Source organism: Orbicella faveolata, unplaced genomic scaffold (genome assembly GCF_042242905.1).
Source record: "Orbicella faveolata isolate gen_17 unplaced genomic scaffold, um_ofav_v1 contig_34, whole genome shotgun sequence".
Lineage (NCBI taxonomy): Eukaryota > Metazoa > Cnidaria > Anthozoa > Scleractinia > Merulinidae > Orbicella > Orbicella faveolata.
This window is the reverse complement of record NW_028301563.1, coordinates 26,910,370-26,933,332: the sequence shown is the minus strand read 5'-3', so window position 1 is coordinate 26,933,332 and position 22,963 is coordinate 26,910,370. Positions and strand designations below refer to the sequence as shown.

The 22,963-nt window shown below is 38.9% G+C and overlaps 2 protein-coding genes across 2 annotated transcripts in view; both read right to left on the bottom strand.

Moving 5' to 3' along the window:
- LOC110055425 (pre-mRNA-processing factor 6-like) overlaps positions 1-16,481 on the bottom strand; it is a 30,601-nt gene extending 14,120 nt beyond the window's left edge. The window contains exons 1-19 of the mRNA XM_089270653.1: positions 16,115-16,481; positions 15,916-15,975; positions 14,919-15,009; positions 13,568-13,686; positions 13,131-13,209; positions 10,054-10,148; positions 9,733-9,814; positions 8,723-8,866; positions 8,176-8,270; positions 7,502-7,566; positions 6,681-6,808; positions 6,029-6,155; positions 5,202-5,320; positions 3,801-3,848; positions 3,590-3,704; positions 2,712-2,820; positions 2,196-2,265; positions 1,331-1,452; positions 85-178 (exon numbers count right to left, since the gene is read on the bottom strand). Coding sequence (XP_089126779.1) covers positions 85-178; positions 1,331-1,452; positions 2,196-2,265; positions 2,712-2,820; positions 3,590-3,704; positions 3,801-3,848; positions 5,202-5,320; positions 6,029-6,155; positions 6,681-6,808; positions 7,502-7,566; positions 8,176-8,270; positions 8,723-8,866; positions 9,733-9,814; positions 10,054-10,148; positions 13,131-13,209; positions 13,568-13,686; positions 14,919-15,009; positions 15,916-15,975; positions 16,115-16,194 — 1,842 coding nt within the window. The 5' untranslated portion in view covers positions 16,195-16,481. The remainder of the gene's footprint in view (positions 1-84; positions 179-1,330; positions 1,453-2,195; positions 2,266-2,711; positions 2,821-3,589; positions 3,705-3,800; positions 3,849-5,201; positions 5,321-6,028; positions 6,156-6,680; positions 6,809-7,501; positions 7,567-8,175; positions 8,271-8,722; positions 8,867-9,732; positions 9,815-10,053; positions 10,149-13,130; positions 13,210-13,567; positions 13,687-14,918; positions 15,010-15,915; positions 15,976-16,114) is intronic.
- Positions 16,482-16,917: 436 nt separating this feature from the next.
- Positions 16,918-22,736, bottom strand: LOC110055372 (uncharacterized). Its single transcript, XM_020761757.2, has 3 exons — positions 22,430-22,736; positions 20,444-20,871; positions 16,918-19,713 (listed from the first exon to the last, which is right to left on the bottom strand). Exons 1-3 carry the CDS (start codon positions 22,516-22,518, stop codon positions 18,662-18,664), a joined length of 1,569 nt encoding a protein of 522 aa, XP_020617416.2. The 5' UTR covers positions 22,519-22,736; the 3' UTR covers positions 16,918-18,661.
- Between the last annotated feature and the right edge of the window lie 227 nt (positions 22,737-22,963).

Below are 22,963 nucleotides of genomic sequence, written 5' to 3'. Positions count from 1 at the left end.
TATACAATAGTTATACAACGGCTCTGCAGCCTCTAAACTGATCGGCTGTGTTTTTTACGGCATGGTATACAAAGCATTACTTACAGCCATCCACTTGGATTTAGCCCCCATCAGCCACAGGACTTCTGCCTTGGGGCAATGTTTGACTGCATTCTGTAGCAGAGCCTCTAGCGACTCTCTGAGTAGGAAAAAAGTAGGCACATACTATTAAACACTTGACACCGCAAAGAAGTTCTTATTAGCCGTGGTTGTAACGCAAGTGCAATTTACTCCAAGGAAAACCGAGGACCTCCAATTCTTTGAACACTTCTACCACGTGTGTTTGTTATTTTTGCAAAGGACGCGTGCATAAAGTCCCGTTTTCGATTTGTTATGTAATCAAAAATTCACTTCCTTTCTCACTGTCAGACGAAACATGTACAGATTTTATACCGAAGTTCTCTTTCCGGTGGTTAGTATTTCGATTTTTAAGACTGTTTACATTCAATTTTATGTATGAAAACAACGGTTTTACGATTCAAAAGCGAGTTCAAAGGACACGCACACTTATGCAAATTCACTGCGTTACGGACTAAAAATGATCCGGAAACTATTGACACTTTCCTCATCGATTACTCAAGCACTTTCACCAACGTCTTGATTTGAGAATAAAAAACAATGTTTCCATTCAGTTCCTTCATTTGCGATGATAGTATTGGGTTTTACGAAGCAAGTTTCCGCTGAAAAGCTGTCGTTCATATTTACGCAAAGTCAACACGCTGCAATGAAATAATTAAAGCGACCACCGAACTCGAGTTTTGGCGAACGTCTTTGACGTTCGTTTTTCATCACTTTCATTTAAGTTTTTCGCCTGTAAGTTAAAGTTGGCTCCCTTGAAGGGGCGTGTAAAATAAGAGCCAGCAAAACCAGATGCTCTCGCGGGGTAAACTCCACCGCGTCGCGAGAAATTCATCATTTTCTCGCAAGCTAACTGCTTGTAATTTATTCCAAAATATACGCTTCATTGGTTCTCGCGAGACGAGAGTCTCGTCTCTCGAGACGAAACTCTCGTCTCGCGAGGCGACACTTTCGTCTTGCGAGACGAGAGGTGGTAAGTTACTTTTTAGCGGTACTGTATAACCAGGTGAAAAATGAATACAAGTAAATTTACAGCCGTACATGGTCTTACGACCACGAAAAATTGAAAAAAATCTAGATATTGTTGGGTAGTAAAGTTCTCTACGTACGCAAATCAACCAGAAGGCCCGCTTTGGAAAGATCAGGTACAGAACGTAATCAGCTAGTGAACCCGTTTGAGTGAGGCGAGGTGAGGACCGCGTCACTGACCCACCTTGTCCCATGATTCTTTTCGAAGTGAGCAGCTCTCAGCCAGACGCTCTTCTTGCTGGGAAACACAGACAGAGCATGCGCATAGATAGCTCTTGCACATTCAAAGGCATTGTTGGCAACACACTGGGAATGAAGCCAAACGAAAAAACAGAATTAAAAAGAAATACCTTTATTTCGTCTACAGGTAAGCAATGGTGGACTTTTGCCGTGTTTACATAACCTCATCTAAACACGAGGGGTGGTTTGGGGGGGGGGGGGGGGGGGTATGCAAACCCTAGACTAAGTCTCGGGTTTGCATAACTGTCTCGAATTCTCCCAACGCCCTGTAGTGTTGAGATGGGGCTATGTATAAAACACGGAAAAAAGTCCCCTATTGCTTCTATAAAATACAATGGAACCTCGTTAATCCGGTCACCAAAGGGCCACTAAATCTGGCCATATTAAAGGGGTTGCTTAAATAAGAAAATAACTCACTGAGCTTTTATTCGGGTCAGAATAAATTGATCGTAATAACGAGGTGGCCGATTTATAGGGGTGGCCGTAAGGCGGGTTCCACTGTATTTCTTATCAGAACCATGTTTTACTTTACATACTCTCAAATACACAGCTATCGATCCATGCCCCAATGAAAGCACGCGTGCTATCTTACATATTTTACAAATACTTGCGGAGTAACGACTACAAAATTCCATGTTATGTTATCTTCCTTACGTTGACAGGCGTAAATATTAGTGCCTTGCACGTGAAATGGCAGGAAAAAAAAAAAAAAGAATGCACGGACAGTTGACGTGTACAGAAAAAGTTGATTGTGGAATAGTGTACATGCAATTTGAAAATAGAGTGCTTGGCTTTTCTATTTTACTTACACTGTTAGCATCTTCCATCCACGTGTGTTTTCTGTCTTCCTCCTCCACGCCAATACCTATCACTGTATCACTACAAACAAACACAAATTACAATGTTACAGTATTTAGAGAGGAAGTCATACCAGCTTTAGTTGGTTTTCATGCAGGTCCTCTATCCTAGTCGAGTTGGAAATTAGAAATGTTGGTTTTTCAGGACGGAGAAAAACCGGAGAACCCGGAGAAAAACAATCAGAGCAAGGCCGTTCGGAACGCTCCTGGCCCCCTCTCCCCCAACCAATCTCCGGTTAAAGGCCCAACTGCCTGCAAACGGAAAACATGAATATCCCTGTTAATACCTCCCACCCTCCCCCATCCAACTTTTTCCATGTTAACTTGCCACGTGCCATGTACATTTATGCAAAAAATTAGATTCCTCGGCATTGCATTGAATTCATTTGTCCAGTCCTGGCCCTGTGTCGAGCAAGACTGCGTGACTAAGGGCCAGTGATGGTGTCACGCAACACTACACAAACTTACATAATGGCCCGGCACGTGACAACACTGCCTGCTTTCTCACTCTCCTCTGCATCTTTAATCCACAGATCTCTGTTAATTTCCACACCATTTGCTTTTAACGATGTTATCGCTGAAAAGAATAAAGTAAATCAACACGCATGCTAAATTCTAAATCTCGCGCAAGTTGACAATGTGTAAGACGTTTTTTTACAATACGCTTTTATTTCCACCTTGAGAAACTATGGCATCGTGGTAATATTTGTTCTGCGCAAAATGCTCAAAAAAGTGTAGGTAGAAGTGGTATATATCAATTATTTTTTTTCAGTCACAAAAGAGGTAGATAACTGCTACTCCACGAGCAGTTGGTTCCTCTTACGCAAAACGCTACGGCGCAGGAGAAACCAACTGCTTGCAGGATCGACAACCGCAAAAGATCCGCAAGCAAAGTATATCTACTTGAGAAAAGGACAAGAAGCTTGTGAACGCCTTACTGTACGCTGACTTTTAAACCATTGTGGCCTAATGGTCAGTGTACAGGACTTCGGATTAAGCAATTCTGACTGAGCCCTAGCAGGGGACATTGCGTTATGTTCCGTTCTTGGGCAAGACGCTTTCACGTTGCCTCGATCTCTCGACAGGTGACCTGGCAAAACACTGGGAGACTATCTGCAAAGGACAAGCGTCCCAACCAGGGAGAGGAGGAGAACTTCCACTAGCTACTTTACGCTACGGAAAGGTTCCAGTGGAGTGGGCCACTACACTCGGGTGCTGGCTCTAACTTAAAGTGTCAAGACTAAGTGTGACAACTATAACAGCAATCAAGACAATGAGGGTGAACAAAACATAAATTCCAGTTTACTATACAGGTCACAATGGACGTTACATAATATCCGTGCTACCTCTGTCAATGATTTTTTCCACCATGGGAAGGTTGTCGTTCGCTTCTTCCAGTTTAGCAGCTGTAATCCAAATCTGCCTGTCCGTTGGAATGTTCTCACGAGCTTTGTTCAAGACCTGCAAAGACATAACATGTATGATGATGTCAGGGAAGAGTACGGAGTAGTTTTAAACACAACGAAATGCGCAGCAGTTCACTAAAGAGAAACTAACCTTTCTTGCGTTTTCGTAAGTCTCCAACCGTGCAAGAGCAAGCCAAAGCTGGAAAAAAAAAACAAATTAAAAAGTAGAAATACGTCAACAAAATTACATCATCTAGTGGATTCAAAATACTGTGTATAAAGAGATATTTATTAAACGTGACGGCAATTGGTGAAATGCCCATACAATATCACTCAAACCTACGTTACCAACGCCTCTCTCGTTTCTCGCGAGACGCATCTCGTTTCTCTCGCGACACATCTTTCTCGCGAGAGGCACATCTAGTTTCTCTCAAGATGCGCCACGTTTCTATTGAAACGAGTAGCGTTTCTCGCGAGACGCGTCTCGTCTCTCTTGGAAATCACTGAAGCGTTTATGGAGGAATATAATACATGTATAACACTCGAAAAAAGGCGAGCATGTTTGAAAGACTTTTGCTCTGTAATTGCTCAAATTTATTGTCAAATAGATGGCACCGAAGGTATAGACAAAGTTCAATCGTCTTTCGATTCACAAATCTTAAATAATAAAAGATATGCATCGATCCCCACTGAGTTTGCATCGTGTCCCAGCGTCATGTTTTCAACCTCAAGTTATGACAGAAAGGAAATGGTTCATCAGAAATTCTGAAAAAATCAAGAGAACTGCAATGTAGAAAATCGCTAGCGCGAGAGAATATTCTTTTTCTGCTTCTGTTTGCATTGGCTGTGATGAAGGATGTCGTTTATTTTGAAATACAATTATTCAATTACTGGGAAATACAAGCTTTACTTAGAAACAAAAAAGACTAGAAAAGAAAATATCTTGAATACGGACTGATAGCCGAGGCAAATCCCAACCACAGAGATCACCTTGACTTCTTTACTACGGACAAACCTCTGATTATTTCATTCCTGATTATTTCTCTGCCGAAACATGATCATTATTGTGTGGATAACCCGAAAACACTGGCAATGTGTAATGATATAACTTGCCCACGAGCCTGAACCCATTACTCTGTTATATTTGCACAACGCAACGTTCGAAATTTCGCCAACACGAGTAATCGTAAGTGAAATATTTATTTATTACTTTTATCCTTTTGGGGGGTGGTCTGAAGAGGGGGTCCGTAGGGGTAGTCCGTAGGGGTAGTCCGTAGGGGTAGTCCGTAGGCCGGTCCGTTGGGTAGTCCACGGACCCGGTCCGTAGTGGGGGTCCGCGAACCGGGGATCAGTGTTTTCGGGTTACCCTGATAGTGATTCCCGTCACTTTATCGTTAACCGCCGTGCTTTAACGTGTCCATAACAAAATTTAGATGCACCTCAAAAATGTGCTTGATTCCGCTACATGTATTTGATAACCATGCAGTGAAATCTGTTGGACCACGTCTACATTAATTAGTGATGCACAAGTGTACATGTACATGTACTTTACCTCCACACTTGTGGGACAACATTCCACTGCCCTGCTTAACATGATCTGAGCATCTTCAGGGCCTTCTAACTCTACAGCCGCTTTCCAAATCCTAACAGAGTTAGGAATCTGCTCCAACGCTACAAAGGGGACAGCAGCAACAAACATACTGTGACACAATTCATGTATGTTACACTAAACTTACATCACAGAAATCCAGTTAGTAGACAGTGAACTTTTGTCAAAAATAGTGGAAAAAAACACCCTGAAGAAAACATCCTGTTAGAAAGCTTGTACTAAAAGATGTACCGCTATAACTCGATAGCAACACAAATTAAGCATGAGCCGATTGACGTAATGAAAGCCGGCACGAGCACGGAGAATTTACATTTAGATAATTAATCGATGTGGAAATGATTCTTTTTTTCTCCGCCGAGTTTTCTAAAAGAAATGCAAAACATTTTCTCCGTGTTTCTATTGAGTTATAAACACTCGTGAAAGTACAGGAGAACATGGAAAAGCCTTAGGCCCATAATCCCACAACATTTCTCGCTCTCCCAAACTTCCTCTCGCGTTTCTATTATAACTCCATAGAAACATAAAAACTGTTCTCTATTTCTTGATTGCGCCAGTTAAATAGCTTATGCCTATGTCTATTATGTGCACTGTAGACACGGTTGAAATAATACATTTTAGTTTTCAAGAAAGGAAAACGTGGCAAAAAATGGTTTAAAGACGGGATAAAAATAACATGATTGTTTAAGGCACAGGGTGCGTGTAACCTGGAGATGGCTTTCCTGCGTGCATGTTGCATTCATTAATATAGCAAAAACCTATTAATTTTTTACCTTTCCTGTAAACTCTCTTCTTTGCTTTCGCCTCGTCCTCCAGTGCCGCAGCCTTGATCCACAGTCGGACAGACTGAGGCAGCTGACCAACTGCTTGTGCGCAAACTGATTTGGCTGTCTCTGGGGGCTACAAAGGAGATAACACCTTGTAAGAAATCGCCTGATAAAAGCCCTTCACCAATGACTGGGCATTTGTTTGATACCATTTTATTGTAACACCAACTAAGAACGATAGGTAACATTGATCTATGAAGGTTGTGGGGACATAAAGCAGGGACAAGGCTCTTCGTACAGGATGCATGTTGTAGAGACAGCTGATACACACGAGCGGATATTGGTGCATTGCTATGTTGTACATAGCAAGGACAGTTTGCAAGAGCACGGCACATGATGCGACTGTGAAAATTGAGGTCATTTTGTCCCTGATTCATGACTACGAATTCAAACCAGCCAAGTTTCATGCAACATGTTGTGGGGACAAAAATTTGTGCCCACTATAAAACAAAACTGGGCAAATTAGAGGATGAAGACTGTTGCGGCAACGTGTGTCCCTGCAATGTGATCACGGTAAAAGAAGTGCTAAGAATTTCGGAAATCTCTTTTGAAGCACGTTACTTGCCGTTCACGTATGAGTGCCGAACTGCTTACAAACCTGCAAACGGATTGCCTCAAGCCAGACGTCTTCATTCTTTGAACAGACCTCTGTCCCTTTCATGATTGTGTTTCGTGCAGCTTGCATGCGACCCGTCACCTCTTCCAAACGAGCAGCAGCTATCCAGCCTAGAATCACATTCAAGAAAAGATGGTGGTTACTAAACTACATGTATGTAAATGAAAACAGAATATACATCTCTTGAAAAAGGCGTAGATTCAAAAATATGGAATTTTGGCTCAAATAATGCTGATTAAAGTTCAACTAACTTTGACTTAGAGATGCTCATTAGTGGTACACTTAATTTTGTTTTGTGTGTGCACCTTCACTGAACAAATAAACAGTGAAACTAAAATTAATTTTATTTTAACAAACTGCGGTGTTTTACAAGGATTTCCATCCCTAAGAAAGGCCAAAATTAAACACATTTCAAATTACAATAATTTCACTGCGATATATCAATGACGTAATGCTTGATATCATGTTTTTCATTTGTTGGTGTATGATTGAAACATCTTCAGCAATCTGTGGTTATCTTCGGAAACCTTCGCATGGCCATCAGACAACTTTTGGAAATCTTCGGAAAATCGTCAAAAACGTTTCTTAGTATGTTTATATAATTATTCAAAATAATACACGGTTGCTTGTAGGTCCTTGTAGATATGGAATTTGCCTTCGCTGTTCAATTTTACATCTCAAGTGAGCGCAGCAAACGAGTGAGATATCCTTTTGAAAACTCAAAGAAAAATCCCATATCTACTGTATGTGCACCCATGTATTATTCTCTGTGTTAAGTTTAAGTGTGGACTTTTATCACTCACCAGGTCCATGCTGTGGGTTTGTAGTGATTACAGACTTGAGTAGAAGTCTTGCTTTCTTAATGTCACTTTAGAAACAAAACAACAGAAAAGACACGTTTTGTATGGTACAACTTGACAGCATTCATGTCTGGCTCATATAACTGTCATGTAACTGGTTGCATCACTAATAAAACAAGAAGCTTAACACATTTACTTCATGTATTAAAACTCAGCACAGTTTAAACCCTTTCTCTTTTGATGCCAAGGTGGTTTCAAAGGTGCAAAAATAAATGTCCAGAGCCAAGAACTAAGAAATTTCACAATTACTTTTCAACTGTCTGACTTGCCAAGTATTTGAGGAAAACATGAAAAAAGCATTTGTTTAAATGAATTTTATTCTTTATACACAATGTTTAGCAGAAGGAGGTGGTAAAAAGAAAAGTTTTAAAAAAGCACTTTTCTGGGAAGCTAGAAATGTATTTTAAAATACCAGGAGTAGTGCAAACCCTGTTTCAAAAGGCAGTCAAACATGATTGAATGGTAAGACAATATGAAATGCTCAACGTAACAAAACTTGCAAGTTAAGCAACAGGTGCCACATGAATACATGTTCATGTATGCTCCTGAAACCTGTCTGAAAAAGAACATTTGAAAATCCTACCATGAGCAGCATATAACATTATGGCCTAACTTACCCAATATCTCCACCAGCTGAGGGAGTTAAGCTCTGAAGATCAGTCAGATAACCTTTAGGATCTACCACAGTCTGACCACTGACAGAATCAGAGGCCTAAAAGGATGAAGTCATATTATATTTGTAAAAGGGCAGTGGTGCATGTACATGTACAAATCTACATTGCAGTAAAGTAGAAACATGAATGTATGTAAACCAGTACAGCATGGGACAGGAAGTTTCTAATAGTAATCAAAATATAATTATTTTCTTTTTCCTTCTGTTTGCTTTGATATAAATACTCTGTATCATGCAAAGTGAGCCATTCAAAAATGCAGTTAATGGAACAAACTGAAAAAAAAAAAACATCTTACACAACCTGATGTTGAAACGATTTTGGCTCAGGAAAAGTGCTTAAACCCACCTTCAAAAAAATACATAGAGTGGTCTGTCCCCATTATAATAATAATCGTAAAATATTTGTGTAGATGTACACAGACATGTTACATGTAGCTAATTAGTCAGGTAAATCTCACTGTTCCAATACAACTACTAAATTGAGTCATTACCTGATCCAATTTGACACCCACAAGAGATTTCCTGGCTTCACCAATTTTAATCAAGTCTAGATCTGCAGAGGGTGTGGCAAACCCAGTTGTCATGCCACCAGGAGTCACCCCACCAGGAAATGGAGTTTGGAGTCCACCAAATTTCTTTCAGTATAATAAAACTAAATGTTAGTCTGTATGTATTGTAGGCCCTTGCATGTAGGAAAGAGTTATTCTGGGTCATTCCTTTTTATTTTTAGTAAAATCATTTCCACACTGGCACACAAAAATACTACTTACAATGCAATATTAACATTACCTACATGTACGTTAATTGACACTTGTAACACAAAATACCCTTATTACATTGATTAAATTACATTATTAAACATTATGCTTCTTACACTGCGCTCCCAATACAATATATACACTACTCACTTTGCTGTACTTTTGTACAGCAATTACATTATGACACACCCTGCCCCACTGTGAACCAGAGTTCCAATAGGAACTCTCTCATTGGGATTGAGGCCATATTTAATTTTTTTTTTTTTTTTTTTTTTTTTTTTAATTTACTAAAAACTGACAAAAACATGAGAGTAGAAAAAATCGCAGGTCTTGCACAGTCAAAATCTGCTTTACCAAATATCCATACCCATGGCCCAAAAATAATGCATAAGCAAGAAGTGGTACAAGACATTCTTGTGACCCAAGACTAACATAGCAAGACTAACACAGCAAGCTCCACAAGAAGTGAACATGTTGTGTTTTTGTGGCTAATACCCACAGTAACATTTGTAATGCAAGAAGTTGAGGGAGAGGTGAGTGCTCTCACCACTGCATCACCCCTGCTCCCCCAACCAGGCTCAGCTTTAAATCTTTTACATGTATCTCTTCAATTGAATAATATGATTCCTAACTACTAATGAAAACGTTTCCCAACATGTATCTTTTTGTTGATGATACTATTGCCATGTATTGAATGATGTTTAGTAACTTTACTCTGTATATGTATCTAGCACTACATGTACCTGTTGACGTGAATCAAGGGTTGTCATTTTCTCCCCACTCATTAATGCACTATGCAGAACACTGTCGGGTACTGGAGTGAATCTATTAGGAGAACATCAAAACGTCCAATAAAATTTCAGGTTAGTCTGCTCACTAGACATCATAACTGTTAGCAGTTATGAATTCATTTGCAACATAAAAATAATTATTGTTAAAAATAAAAATTATAATAGATCAGCTTAGTGATTAGATTTTAGTGATCGCAACTGAGCACTTTAGTCCAGTCCACTAAAGCCCAGACATTTCTCTCCTATTTAACAGCTATATTGTATCCACCTTACTTTTCTGTCCTTGGATTTCTTTGCTTCTTGTTCCTGTAGTCTCCAACCTCTGGAATACTCAACCAGTCATCTTCAGACACTTCACTCAGTTTACGCTAACAAGAAATACAGCAACTTCACTATTTAAAAGCTAGTAGACCATGTCATAGTGATGAGTTTGTTGGCTTGTTTGTTTTGTTTTTATTTTGTTTGTTTGTTTGTTTGTTTGTTTGTTTTTGTTTCTTACAGTCATGCTTGATAAAAAGCCTGTTTGTGCAAGTGTACATAAGATAAACAGATAATTTTTTTTTTACTTTTCCTTTTCCATGGTCCTAATTTCATAAAGCCAACAGTACAAAAGAATTGAGATTTAAAGGGAAAATGCACTAAACGTACTGTTTTCCTTGAGAACAGTTACTAAGTGTTTTGCTTATTTCCTCAAGACTGAAGAGAAAAATAATTCCTTTTTGTTTTGTCTTGTTTTGTTTTGCTTTGCTTTGCTTTGTTCTGTTCTGTTTTCTTTTTCCATCTTTACACTGTACTGTACAATCATGTAATATACAATCATTTTAATGGCAACAAGAAATTCACCCAATTGTAATAATTGACTGACTATGGTATTGATGGAAAAAAAGTATACACTACAGGTGTATGTAATTCCAAAGGTCCCAGGTTCAAATCCTCTTCCCTGCCACTACCCATAGATGGATTTGTGTTCAGTGGTCCCCAGTTCAACTCCTTTATGTCTCAGCCAACTGGTCAAGTTTTGGATTTTTTTAACAAGTTTTCAGTTCTGTTTACAATACATGTGTCTTTGCTTCTTCATTTATAGTGTTCCCAATAAGCACAGCCATGAAAGCCATGAAGAAAGAAAAAGAAAGCCATGGATAACAGAAGAATCATGGGCACTTGTGGACCAAAGAAAAGAGATAAACAAGAAGATTCTAAGTACTCATTCAGAGAAGATCAAGAAACGACTAAGAACAGAATACAAGGAAAAGAGTAAAGAAGTTATGAAGAGCATAAGGAGTGATAAAAGGAAGTGGATGGATGGCATCGCAAGTGAGGCAGAGGATGCTGCAAGAAAACCAAAAATGAGAAAATTATACGGATTGACGAAAGTGCTATGCAATGAAAGACCTGAGAGCAGCACAGCCATCCTTGATAAGAGCGGTAATCTCGTGAGCGGAAAGAAAGAAATGCAGGCAAGATGGACAGAGCATTTTAGAGAAGTACTGAACAGAGAAGAACCAACAGATCCTATAACAATGGAAGATGAATGTGAGTTCGAGCTAGGCGTATTGATTGAAGAAATCGCGATCACTGAACCAACAATTGGCGAGGTAAAAGTAGCAATTGAGCGTTTAAAGAATGGGAAATCTCCAGGCGTCGACTCCATCACGGCTGAATTGTTAAAGGCGCACAAGGAATTCTCGGCAACAAAAGTGCATCAGCTACTGGAGAAAGTATGGAAACATGAAAAGATCCCGGACAAATGGAAAAGAGGGTTGATCATCAAATTGCCAAAGAAGGGAAACCTCAAAGAATGTAAGAACTGGAGGGGAATTACTCTACTTTCAGTAGTTGGCAAAATACTTGGACGGATTGTGATTGATCGAATACAGAATGGAGTTGATATCAGATTGAGGAACGAGCAAGCAGGGTATAGAAAAGGCAGGGGAACAACAGAACAGATTTTCATATTAAGGAACATCATTGAACAAGCAAACGAGTGGCAGGCAAGCTTATATATTAACTTCATAGACTTTGAAAAAGCATTTGATTCCATCCACCGTGAAAGTCTATGGTTAATTATGCAGAAATATGGAATCCCGAACAAGATAGTAAGGATGGTAAAAGTGTTCTATGAAGACTTCAATTGTGCTGTAGAAGATCAGGCAGAAGCATGTGCGTGGTTCAACATCAAAACAGGCGTCAAGCAAGGATGGAATATGTCTGGATTTCTATTCTTGATAGCTATGGATTGGATTATGAGAAGGACTGTAGGAAAAGGAGAAAACGGAATCAGGTGGAACTTTAAATCTAAACTCGATGATCTAGATTTTGCAGATGATGTGGCGCTTTTGTCTTCTACTAAACAGCATATACAGAACAAGACTACTAAAATGAATGAGGAAGCAAGACGGGTCGGACTGAAAATCAACAAAGGAAAGACAAAGGTGATGAGGATCAACGGGAAGAGTCAGGAGAAGGTTGCAGTAGATGGGCAAGATATCGGCGAAATTGAGGAGTTTAATTATCTGGGGGCTACCATTTGTAAGGAGGGAGGAGGAATGAAAGATCTGAAAAACAGGCTGTCCAAGGCGAGAGGCACATTTGCCAGACTCAAAAGAATATGGAACTCAAAGAACATCATGAAGAGGACCAAGCTTAGACTGTTTAAAACCTTAGTTGTACCGGTGCTACTGTATGGATGTGAGACATGGAAGATGAACATGGGAGATGACCAACGAATAGATGTGTTTCACAACAAATGCCTCAGGAGGATTCTCAAAATAAAATGGCAAGATCACGTTACCACTAGAGAGCTCCTTGAGAAGGCAGAGACGAAGTTCCTTAGTGAAGAGGTTAAGAGGAGAAGATGGAAGATGATAGGGCATGTCCTACGACAAAACAGAAACAGCCATACCAACATAGCCCTATCATGGACACCTGAAGGAAAAAGGAAGAGAGGAAGGCCTAAGACCACCTGGCGAAGAACAGTTGAGAGAGAGAGGAACAGCGCAGGATGGCGTACATGGGATGAGGCAAGAGCTGCTGCAGCCAACAGAGAAAATTGGAGGCATTCTGTGGAGGCCTTATGTGCCACGAGGCACAAAGAAGCTAAGTGTGAAGTGTGTGTGAATAAGCACAGCAGTGCTAACTACTATGACAAATAAAGTTAGTGATTTATTTTAGTAAGTACATGTAAGTATTAAGTAATTTTTTTTTATTTACTTATTTGTTTGCTTGCTTGCTTGTTTGTTTGTTTGTTTATTTATTTATTTATTTATATTTATTTATTTTCGTATTATTATCTACTTATGTGGAATACAGTACGTCTTGCACAAAGAAGTAATTGTAGTAGCAGGCTATACCTTCAGATCAGAGAACTGTTGCTGGATCTTTGGCCTTTCCTGTCGATACTGTTCAATCTCTTCTTTAAATCGCTTTTCCCTAAATTACAAACAAAAAGAAAAAGCTTGAACTAAATCATCCAGAGTCAATTTCTCACATTGACATGTAAAAAAATAGAATAATTTGCCCAACCTCAGAGATTAGCTCTAAGTGAGGTGTGATTTAACCCTTACACTCATACAGGCAAACCTGTTCATAAACTGTACAAAGTGTATACTGTATATAATATATTAAATCACAGCACAAGACCTGATTCAAATGGACACTTACAGTACAGTATATATGTGAGCAGTACTTTCATGTGCTTCTGTTTCTTTATCAATGTTATTTTTGAGAAACAAAATTCATGATTTAAAGTTTGAACTTACTGTAAATTGTTTTATTGCTACAATGTTACCTTCTCTCTTTTCTCCTATCATCCATTCTCCGATCGATGGAATCATAAATAGCATCTGCTTCCTCATCATCTTTCTCATAAGGACAAGAAGAGAACAAACTGCCACCATACCCTGCAAACTGACAAAACAAGACACGGCAAAATTAAGTGCATCATGCAATACTGTTGTGATGTCTACAGCAATAACATTAGCATTACATGTACCAGACACTGTCGTTTGCATCCTTAAGCATGAACGCACCTTCAAGCGCAAACATTCTTATAACTAGTCTTCCAAAGTCCAAATGAATGATGACAAGTCATGTAATGTTTGATGCCCAATTAGATCATTTTTTTTTAATTACTTTTTCTTTTAAGAAATTAATGTTCATGCTTATAACAAACATGTACAGATGCCACTGAAGGTATACCTAAGAAAAATTAATTCTCAAAACTAGCAAACTTTTACAATGTAAATACAGGTGCAATGCAAGACCACAAGTACAGGTATATTACAACTGCTTCTAATGCCTATAGTAGAGAATGACCACAAAGCTGCATGTTATAGTGTATTAATTTAATTAGAAGAATTCAATGTTGATCTCTCTTTCAAATTCAAGTGTTATATTTAAAATATATTCTTACAAAATAAAGGTTTGAAAGGGTACAGTACATGTTCTGCTGGGGTGTCTGGAAAACACGAATAGCGAATAACGAATAGTCGCGAATAGTCCTGAATAGCAAATAGTGAATAGTGCGAATAGTCTTGAATAGTGCGAATAGTGGCGCACAGTCTCGAATAGTGGCGAATAGTGGCAAATAGTGGCAAATTAGTGGCAAATCGTAGCAAATAAGGTACCCAGTATCTCGCAGTCAACCTCGCCGCAACATAAGACAGGATTTTCCCGCTAAAAAGCACAGACGTTTATCTGGACAAAAGGTGTTTCTAAACGTAATTTCTTCTGTTTTAACCGCTCTAAAAGCGTAAATACGTCTTTATTAGGTTATCCTTGTGTTTTCTGTTTTCTTAATGTCGGCGATGGACAGCCTGAGCCTGAGTCTGGAGAAGAAAAGGTAATAAATTCACTGAAATTCTGTTGCTTATTTGGATAATTAATTAATGCAAGGATATTAGACCTAAGGCGGTGATTACTGACGACTATTTGTCACTATTCGCCACTTTTCATGACTGTTCGCCACTATTGGCACTATTCGAGACTATTCGCACTATTCGGGACTATTCGCTATTCGCTATTTGCAACTATTCGCTATTCGCTATTCAGGTTTTCCCAACACCCGTTCTGCTGACTGAAGAGAAGTATTTTTGGCAGGGCTGTATTCAATTATTTTATTAGCATACATGTATATGTACCTCATCATAGTTAGTGTCATTCAAATCTTCTTCCTCTTCCTCTTGTGGCTTCTTTTCAGTTGCAAAGCCTGGCTTCCCATGTCGCTCATCACTGTGAAGACAATGTTAACACCATCAATACATAATATCTTAAAGGACTACATTCTGCCCAATTTGGCAATAACAAGATGAAAAATCTTCCAGGACTACCAATATTGAACAAGACTTGATCATCAGGGCCAGGTTGTTCCAAAGCCGGTTAACACTAACCCAGGATTAAAAGTTAACCAAAGTATTAATTTTTCTTACATAAAAATGTTTTTGTACTGCTTACGGTTTGTGTAGTTTAAGCTTAGTCAAGCTCAATACTGAAGGACAAACAGTATAAACAGAAAACCTCACCAAAAAGTTACAAAACTCAAATCAAAGTTCTAGCTAATCCTGGGTTAGGTTAATCGGGCTTTGAACAACCCAGCCCAGAGGAAGATTTTGAATTCAGTAACTGAGTTATTTCCAAACTGGATTACATGTAGGATGTATACTCACTGTATGTACTTGTGTTACGTGTTAATTATACTCGGCTCAAAACTGTTTAAATTACCTGTTAATTTGGATACTATCTATTTAAATTAATAATTAATTCAGCCAGTTTGCAAAATCAACAGGTACATCTGTAAATCACGATGATATTGAACAATCCTTCATGAGGGGGCCTAAAGAGCGCTCCACTAGAGTCTAAATTTTACTCTTCACCCAGACAAAACAGAAGGTAAGGTGAAGATAAAACATTGCATGCATAAAGGTGCAGTTGGTAGATGGGTGTTTGTTTTTAACTTGGGAAACCTTACCAGACAAGGGCACTTACTAAAATTAGGCAGCTTGTTGAATGGAAGGCGAATTATGCATGACAGTGTGTGGCTTATAAAATTATGACAAAACATGCATGGGTCGAAAACGTAACACCGGAAAATACGATGGGCTTGATAAATTTTCATAAACCACCAAGCAAAGTTCTCACCTTATATCTGTAGCATCCCTAGCAGGACCGATATCTGAACGAGTGGTGAAACCTGTCGCACTGCAAAAATGAAAACAAGATTAGACTAGATAGTAGAAGTTAGAATAATGATCGTAAAGCAGGGAGGTCATATAAGCTCGTGCAAAAACCTACAGTTGGAAAGATCAAGTTTTTGTCGCAACCTTAATTCGATACTTACCCTCTTCCAAGGCCAGGTACATATCCGAGAGGGGCAGGTACTCCAATAAAAGACTTTTTTTTCTTATTCAATAAAGACATTTTCAGTAACAACCGAGTTTTGCTCTTTCAAAATGGCAGACGTAGCCTCGTAATCGTGACGTCTCGAAAGACAGCCACTGACCAGTATAAACCACGTATAACGCCGACTCTACTCACGGAAAGTATGAGGAGATCTGGGCGGAAGTAGACTACGCAACGACGGACTAAGCGAAAGAGGTACTCGTAATGTAGGGCGGAAAAATTCCCAAGGCGACAGAAACCAAACCAAACCAAACCAAAACAAAACAGGACATGTGATGTCCCATACCAGCAACGATCCATACTCCACAAAGGCCTTCCATGACATTTTAGCTCAAGATACCCAGACGGTCATGCCCCGGGGTCTCCGAGAATGACGCACAGTCTGAGATTTTAGGAGTCTTAAGACTGACTTTCCGAGACATCATCCCCACCCACGTCCTGCTATTTTAAGACGAGTAGCACTGGGGACGAGAATGGCCATCATCCCGTGCCCACGTCCTCTCCTGTCCTGTTTTTGCTTGGGGTGGAGTGCACATTATACTGCAATGTGCACTTTAGACACAGAAGGGGTGCACACTATAATGGCCTATACGGGGACCCTCTGTCCGAAAGGGGTACCTTTGCAGGCTTCAGGTAAATAATAGGGTAGCGATTTCATAAGCTGAGGTAGTGTTTATGAAATGGTAGAGAAATCTGTCATTTAAGTCCAATGTGAACATGAACTGAATGATTATAAAATACTTTTATTTTCTTTTTTTGGTTAACATCCATTCTGCTTTATATGTTTGATAAATTTAATAAAAGATTGTTACATGCATGCCAGTTAAGATAGTGATAGGACTGAATTTCTGTCTCACTGAACACTAACTTTGCCACTGTAGGAAAAGCTCTATTCATAGACCATAACATCAAGTTATTTATTAAACTTTTCTTTTGACAAAGAGGCTCTCAAACAGTAGAGCTAAGACACCCAAGCCTTTATTGTTTAATGTTATACCTCAAATCACCCTTGCAGGCACATCAAGAAATGGCTTGTGAACATATCAGCTAGTATAATAGGCACTTTAAAAGTTAAGCAATGAATGAATGAACATTATTTCTTTTTTTTTTTTGCTAATAAATGCTCACGGAATTAAGTTTAATAGCAAACAAAACTCAAGTCAACAGGGTTCGTACCCTTTCCAGAAAAAAATTTCCAGGACTTTTCCACGACTTTTCCAGACTCAGATTGATTTTTCCAGGACTCTAAAATTCACATTAACCTTTTCACACCTGAGGTCTCAATGTTAATTCTCCTTACTGTCTGTCATACATTTCATATTTTTTTACTTGAATTTAACAGATTTCCAGAACTTTCTAGGACCAGTAGCCTTTTTCCAGGACTTTCCAGTCCTGAAAAAAGGACTTTCCAGAACTTTCCAGGTTTTCTAGTACCCGTACCAACCCTGAGTCAAGCGCAACCTCCTACAAAGATGCTATTAGGGCTCAGTGTGGGGAAGGAACATGTGACGAGTCCTTGAGTCAATAAGAGCATCTGTGTGGGAGGCTAAGCCAAGTGGTGCCTCAGTTTAAAAGACTACATGTATACCACTCGGTATTCAGACAGCCAATGTTCACATATGACCACAACAAAATTTCAGACAAAAGTCAATCCAGAGATAAAAATTAGTTAATGTACTTCAAAGCAGCAGAGGGAATGGCTCTTCAATAATGGGACTGCCAAGGGCTCTCCTAGTAGATTGTTACTTAACATTAACAGTTCTTATAATAATTGTTTTTAATAGTATATGTATAAACCAAGTGCTGTGCATCTATGATTTGGTAGTCTACTGATGGATACAATGTATATATACAAATGTACATGTATATACAGGAATTAAATTACACTGTCTTGTATACACAGTCTCACAAGTCTACTCCATCCAATGCTACATGAAACTTAACAGAGACCACATTTAACCACACTCAATAGCTTAATTAAGAGGGAAATGGTTATGAAGCCTGACATGGTTCTTTGCTGTATACGTTTGTTTACTTGTTTTTTGGCCTTGACTGTGAACAGAATGCTGTAGGCTCTTCCGTCAGAGGAACTAACCAATAGAGGTTCCGTTTTGGTTACATAACACTTGATCCATGTATGAGTGCAAAACAAGAAGTTGTGCCCAGACATAGACCCTATTCATAAATGATTGCCAATAAAAAATCATTTTGTACATGTAGGCATTAAAATTAGCTCAACTAATTTTAAATTGGCAGCCATTTTTGAATAGGGTCTATGGGCCTTCCAACACAATTCTTGGCATCTTTGTTTGCTCTGTTTACCAGGCTTTGTAGCAAGTTCCCTCTTTTAACAAAGGAATAACTAGATTAATATGCTTTTTATATGCAACAACAATCATTGTTACTTAATAGTAACATGATACTATATGTTCATATATTAATTAATAAATTTATATATTTTATAAACTGGATAACTTTTAAGATGTCAGGTTTTTTTAGCATTGACTCTGGAATTATGTTGAGCAATTAAATCTCGTAACTCTTTGTCAGCATTGCTTACTTGTCCACTATGCTGAAGGGCACCTGCACAAGAGCGACGCTTTTGTTTCACTGTTTGTTTATTGACGGCATCCTTGCCTTTGTTATTTGTAAGAGATGAGTTATTCAATTGAGTCTTTGATTTTGTCATTTCACTTTGTGTGAAATGAGCAACACATGAGCGACGCTTTTGCTTTGCAGCGATTGTGGGCTTCTCCAGTGATGATGTTGATCTTTTACAAGCAGATGAAGATGACTGCTTGTGTGAAGGAGCAGGGCAAAAGTTGGGCTCTGCAGTTCTGATTTTGCGTCCATTTTCATCATACTGGCTCCTTGCAGCAGCAATCTTCTTGTTGTGCTGCTTTAGCAATGCCTCCAGGCTTGTGTCATTGGAGGGCGTCTCTGTTTCACTCCTCAAGGTCCTTTGCCTTTCAATCTCTGTTGATGCAAAAGCCCAGTTAGGTTTCCCTTTGCTATTAGAGTTTTCCGGTATGGCTTCAAGCCCAAGAGGTCTTTGCTTATCTTCTCTTCTAAAGTGATTGTTATGTTGTTCTTGAGTTGCTATTGAATCCATAGCCTGAGTCTCTGTTGCTCGTAACGACTTGCTGGAAACACCACAAGTTGCCTCATTGTAGTCTACCTCCATTTGATCATCACTTAGGTTGCATGTATCTGTTTCGCTTTTTAATTGACAAGGCAACCCACTGGGGGTAGAAGAAACAGTTGAGGTACCAACCGGATTTTGTTTCAGATCAGGGATGGCTGGAAGAAGTCTCCTCTTCCTCCCATACTGACCAGCTTGGTTGTAACTTCCACTCATAGCCTTTGACAGTAATGAGCTTTTAGGCGACAAGGGCGATCCCAAAGAGTACTTCAGACTTCGAACCCGTGCAGGAGATAGTGGAGACTGATAACCAGCCACACGCTGTGGTGAAAAGACAGCAGCATTGCTCAAGCAGCTGTCACTTCCTTCTCTCTTGTTTACATGTGATGCTCCTCCTGTAAAGAAAACTAAGCAAATTAGCATCCACATGCGGAGATAACTCTGTTGCAAATAATGTCACCATACGTGGATCACAATTTTTCTGAAGGTTGAAATGCATGTCAAGTCCTTGGACTGTCCACATGAGCTTAAAATCCACAGAATTGGATATTTCTAAACTGCCTGGGATTTCTGAAACACAGTAGTGATCTACAACTAACTGGAAAGGGATTTCCTTGGGAGTAAGGTGTACATCAGGGCAGGAAAGAACCCAGGTCCAATTGCCCGGGGCAAGTAAATTTTGCTCTTGGGCAAGTGAAAATGGAAGGTTGGTGGTCCGGTAGGCAAGTGAAATTTAATAGCCTCAGTAGTCTTGTTAGTTGATAAGGAATAAATAAATAAATATATAAATAAATAAAACACTTTAATAGCTGACACAATGAATGAACATGGCACACCTATTGGGCAAGTAATATTCTAGTGGGGGCAACTGGAAACTGAAGTGTACTGGCCTACTGGGCAACTGTATTTCAAATGTTTTTTTTTCCTGCCCTGTACATGGGAGTCTAACTCTCTTACTCTTCATACTCTTTTGAATACATGTATGTACCAGTCAACAGCATTGACAATCTTATAATCACTTGACCATCAGTGGATGATGTACATGTACATTAGTAATCCTACTGTATTTTTCAGCAAAGTGCAATCAGTTCTAAACGTCTCAGGATTTTGTACATTTTGACATACCTGTCTTGTTGAGAGACCCTGGCAAGTTTGTCCATGGTGGTGTAAAACTGCATTTCTTTTTGTGTCTAATCTCATCAGGGGTGTCTCCATCGTCTGTATTGCTTCCTTGTGAATCTTTTTTCCCATCTTTGACACAAGTCTGTCTCTCAGCTTTGTTAGACTTCCCATTTTTCAGCCCCATTCCACTGCTCTCCCTGTTGTTTGCACAATCATGCTGTCCTCGTCGAGTTCGGATTGACTTGATCCCTAATGACTTTTTACTGCTGTAGTTCTTCTTTGCTTTGTTGGCCTGTGGCTTTGAGCTTGAAGGTGCAGTTTTGGTGACTTGGGTTGTAGTGGTAAGCAGTGGTTTAGTGGTTCCATCGTGAAATGACGGATCTCTTGGTTCATGCAGTGGGTGAGCTCTCTCAAACCATGAATCATTTTGGCTATCAGAAATAGAAAATAATTATATATAATACATAATCAGTCAAATTATTCTTGAACTTTTATTGGTTCTTATTTTTGATCTATTGGAGTCCTGACAGATGCATAGACGATGTCATTAACAATTTTTGTTTCTTTATGTATAAAACAGATAGATTCCATTTTGCCATGCGTCTGTTCAGTAATAGCTCACAGGAGACGTCAAAATGTGGTAAAAAAAAATACTGACACACTCTGCTATCGCCTGGTGTGCCACTTTTTCTTATTACATTTTGACGTTCTTATTTTGTGATCTATCAATGAACAGACACACGGCAACATGAAATCTATTTTTTTTTCTTTTTTTTCTTTTCATTTCACACTTATTAATATATTAATTAATTTATTAATTATTCCGAATACGTCAGCTAGCTACAAATTTTTCTGACAGTGAGTAGCTCATTTCAAATAGGCTTTCAAAGCAGCTTCATGTCGGCAATTTAAAAAATCAATTTTTTTTTATATAAAGTGTATATAATATTATGTTGTGGTTCAATTTTTATCATGGTACAATTTGTTTTAGTGTCTGGTATGTAATGTACTATAATGCATATGAAACAAAGGAAAATACCGAATTGTACCAAGCTTAACCACAACACCTCAGTATGTTGCATTAGAAAACAGCCCTAAGAAATTGCGTGGGAAGATTGGTTAAAAATCGTGCTTCTATAACTCGATGGAAACACAGAGCTAGCACAAGCTGTTGACGTAATGATGGCACGAGCAAAGAGAATTTACATTTTGATGAACAAAGTAAACAAGTTGTTTCCCTTTTTTTTTTTCGTCCATTGTTTTCTAAAAGAAATAGAAAATATGTTCTCTGTGTTTCTATTGAGTAATAGAAACACTCATGAAAGTTTGCGAGAGCTCGAAACACTCGCCCGTGGCTCGTGTTCCCACAGCATTTGTCCTTCTCCCAAACTTCCACTCGTGTTTCTCTAACTCGATAGAAACACGGTACGTGTTTTTTATTTCGTAATTAGTTCATTGTTAAGTACAGTGAAATGCGTCTAAACCACATAAACTGTACAGCATCAAGCATCTCGTGCATGTAGATGTATTAAATAACAGTTCATTTCAAACTAATTCCCTCATCCAAAAAACTAAACTAAAGCTCGTATTACGAACACTAAGCAGTTGATTATAGCTTACGTTTACCAAGGTCATCACAATTGTTCGATTGATTAAGCTTATATTATGCTCTCGCTTATTAATCGATTTTCCCATAAACATCAAAATCTCCGGCTATTATAATGATCAAACCATTTTATCCAACACAATGAGTTCGATAAACTGGCAAAAGGAGTTAAGCTACACACTACTCTCTCATGAAGGATGTTATTTTAAAACGACGGTTGCAACGAATTCAATTCTGTATCTCCTTTTTAAGTATTTCGCTCCTAATTTTTTTTTTTTTCAGACATGCTCATATGCTTACTGACGAGCATTAATAAAATGCAAGCCGTGTGTAAAGCTTATTGAAGACATCAACACATTTGGATTCGTCAATATTACACTCACTTCGAATCGTCGTTGAGTTCATCCTCGAAATCTGTTGTAAAGTCGAACCATTTTGGAGCTTCAAACTCGTAATCTGGATCGGTTTCCATCCAGTAATAGGTAACGCAACAGATATAATCACACTGGTTTACATCATCTTGCTGCAAAATGGAGTTTCAAATGAGGGAAGAAGCGTTCTATGAAGGTTTCTTCAAAAATGGCGCCTGAAGCCTGAGTAGATTTGGTAATTTGGGCCCAGGTTCCGCAACAGTTGTGGTTTTTCTCGGCGGGGGAGCATGGACAAGAGAGCAAAATTCAACGTTCTTGGTAATGACTGCGAACTACCAGGCTTTGCTACAAATAATAACAAATGGTTTCAGAGATAGATTTTAAATAAATATGCAAGTTTGAAAAATAGCGCAACTTTAAGCAACTGTTTTGATAGGTAACGTTTTTGGTGAACGTCGAACAACTCCTAAACAGCCTTACCCTAACAACATAGAGGCTTAACGAGGCGAAGGGACCGGTCATTATTTATCACCTGCAGGGGGGTCG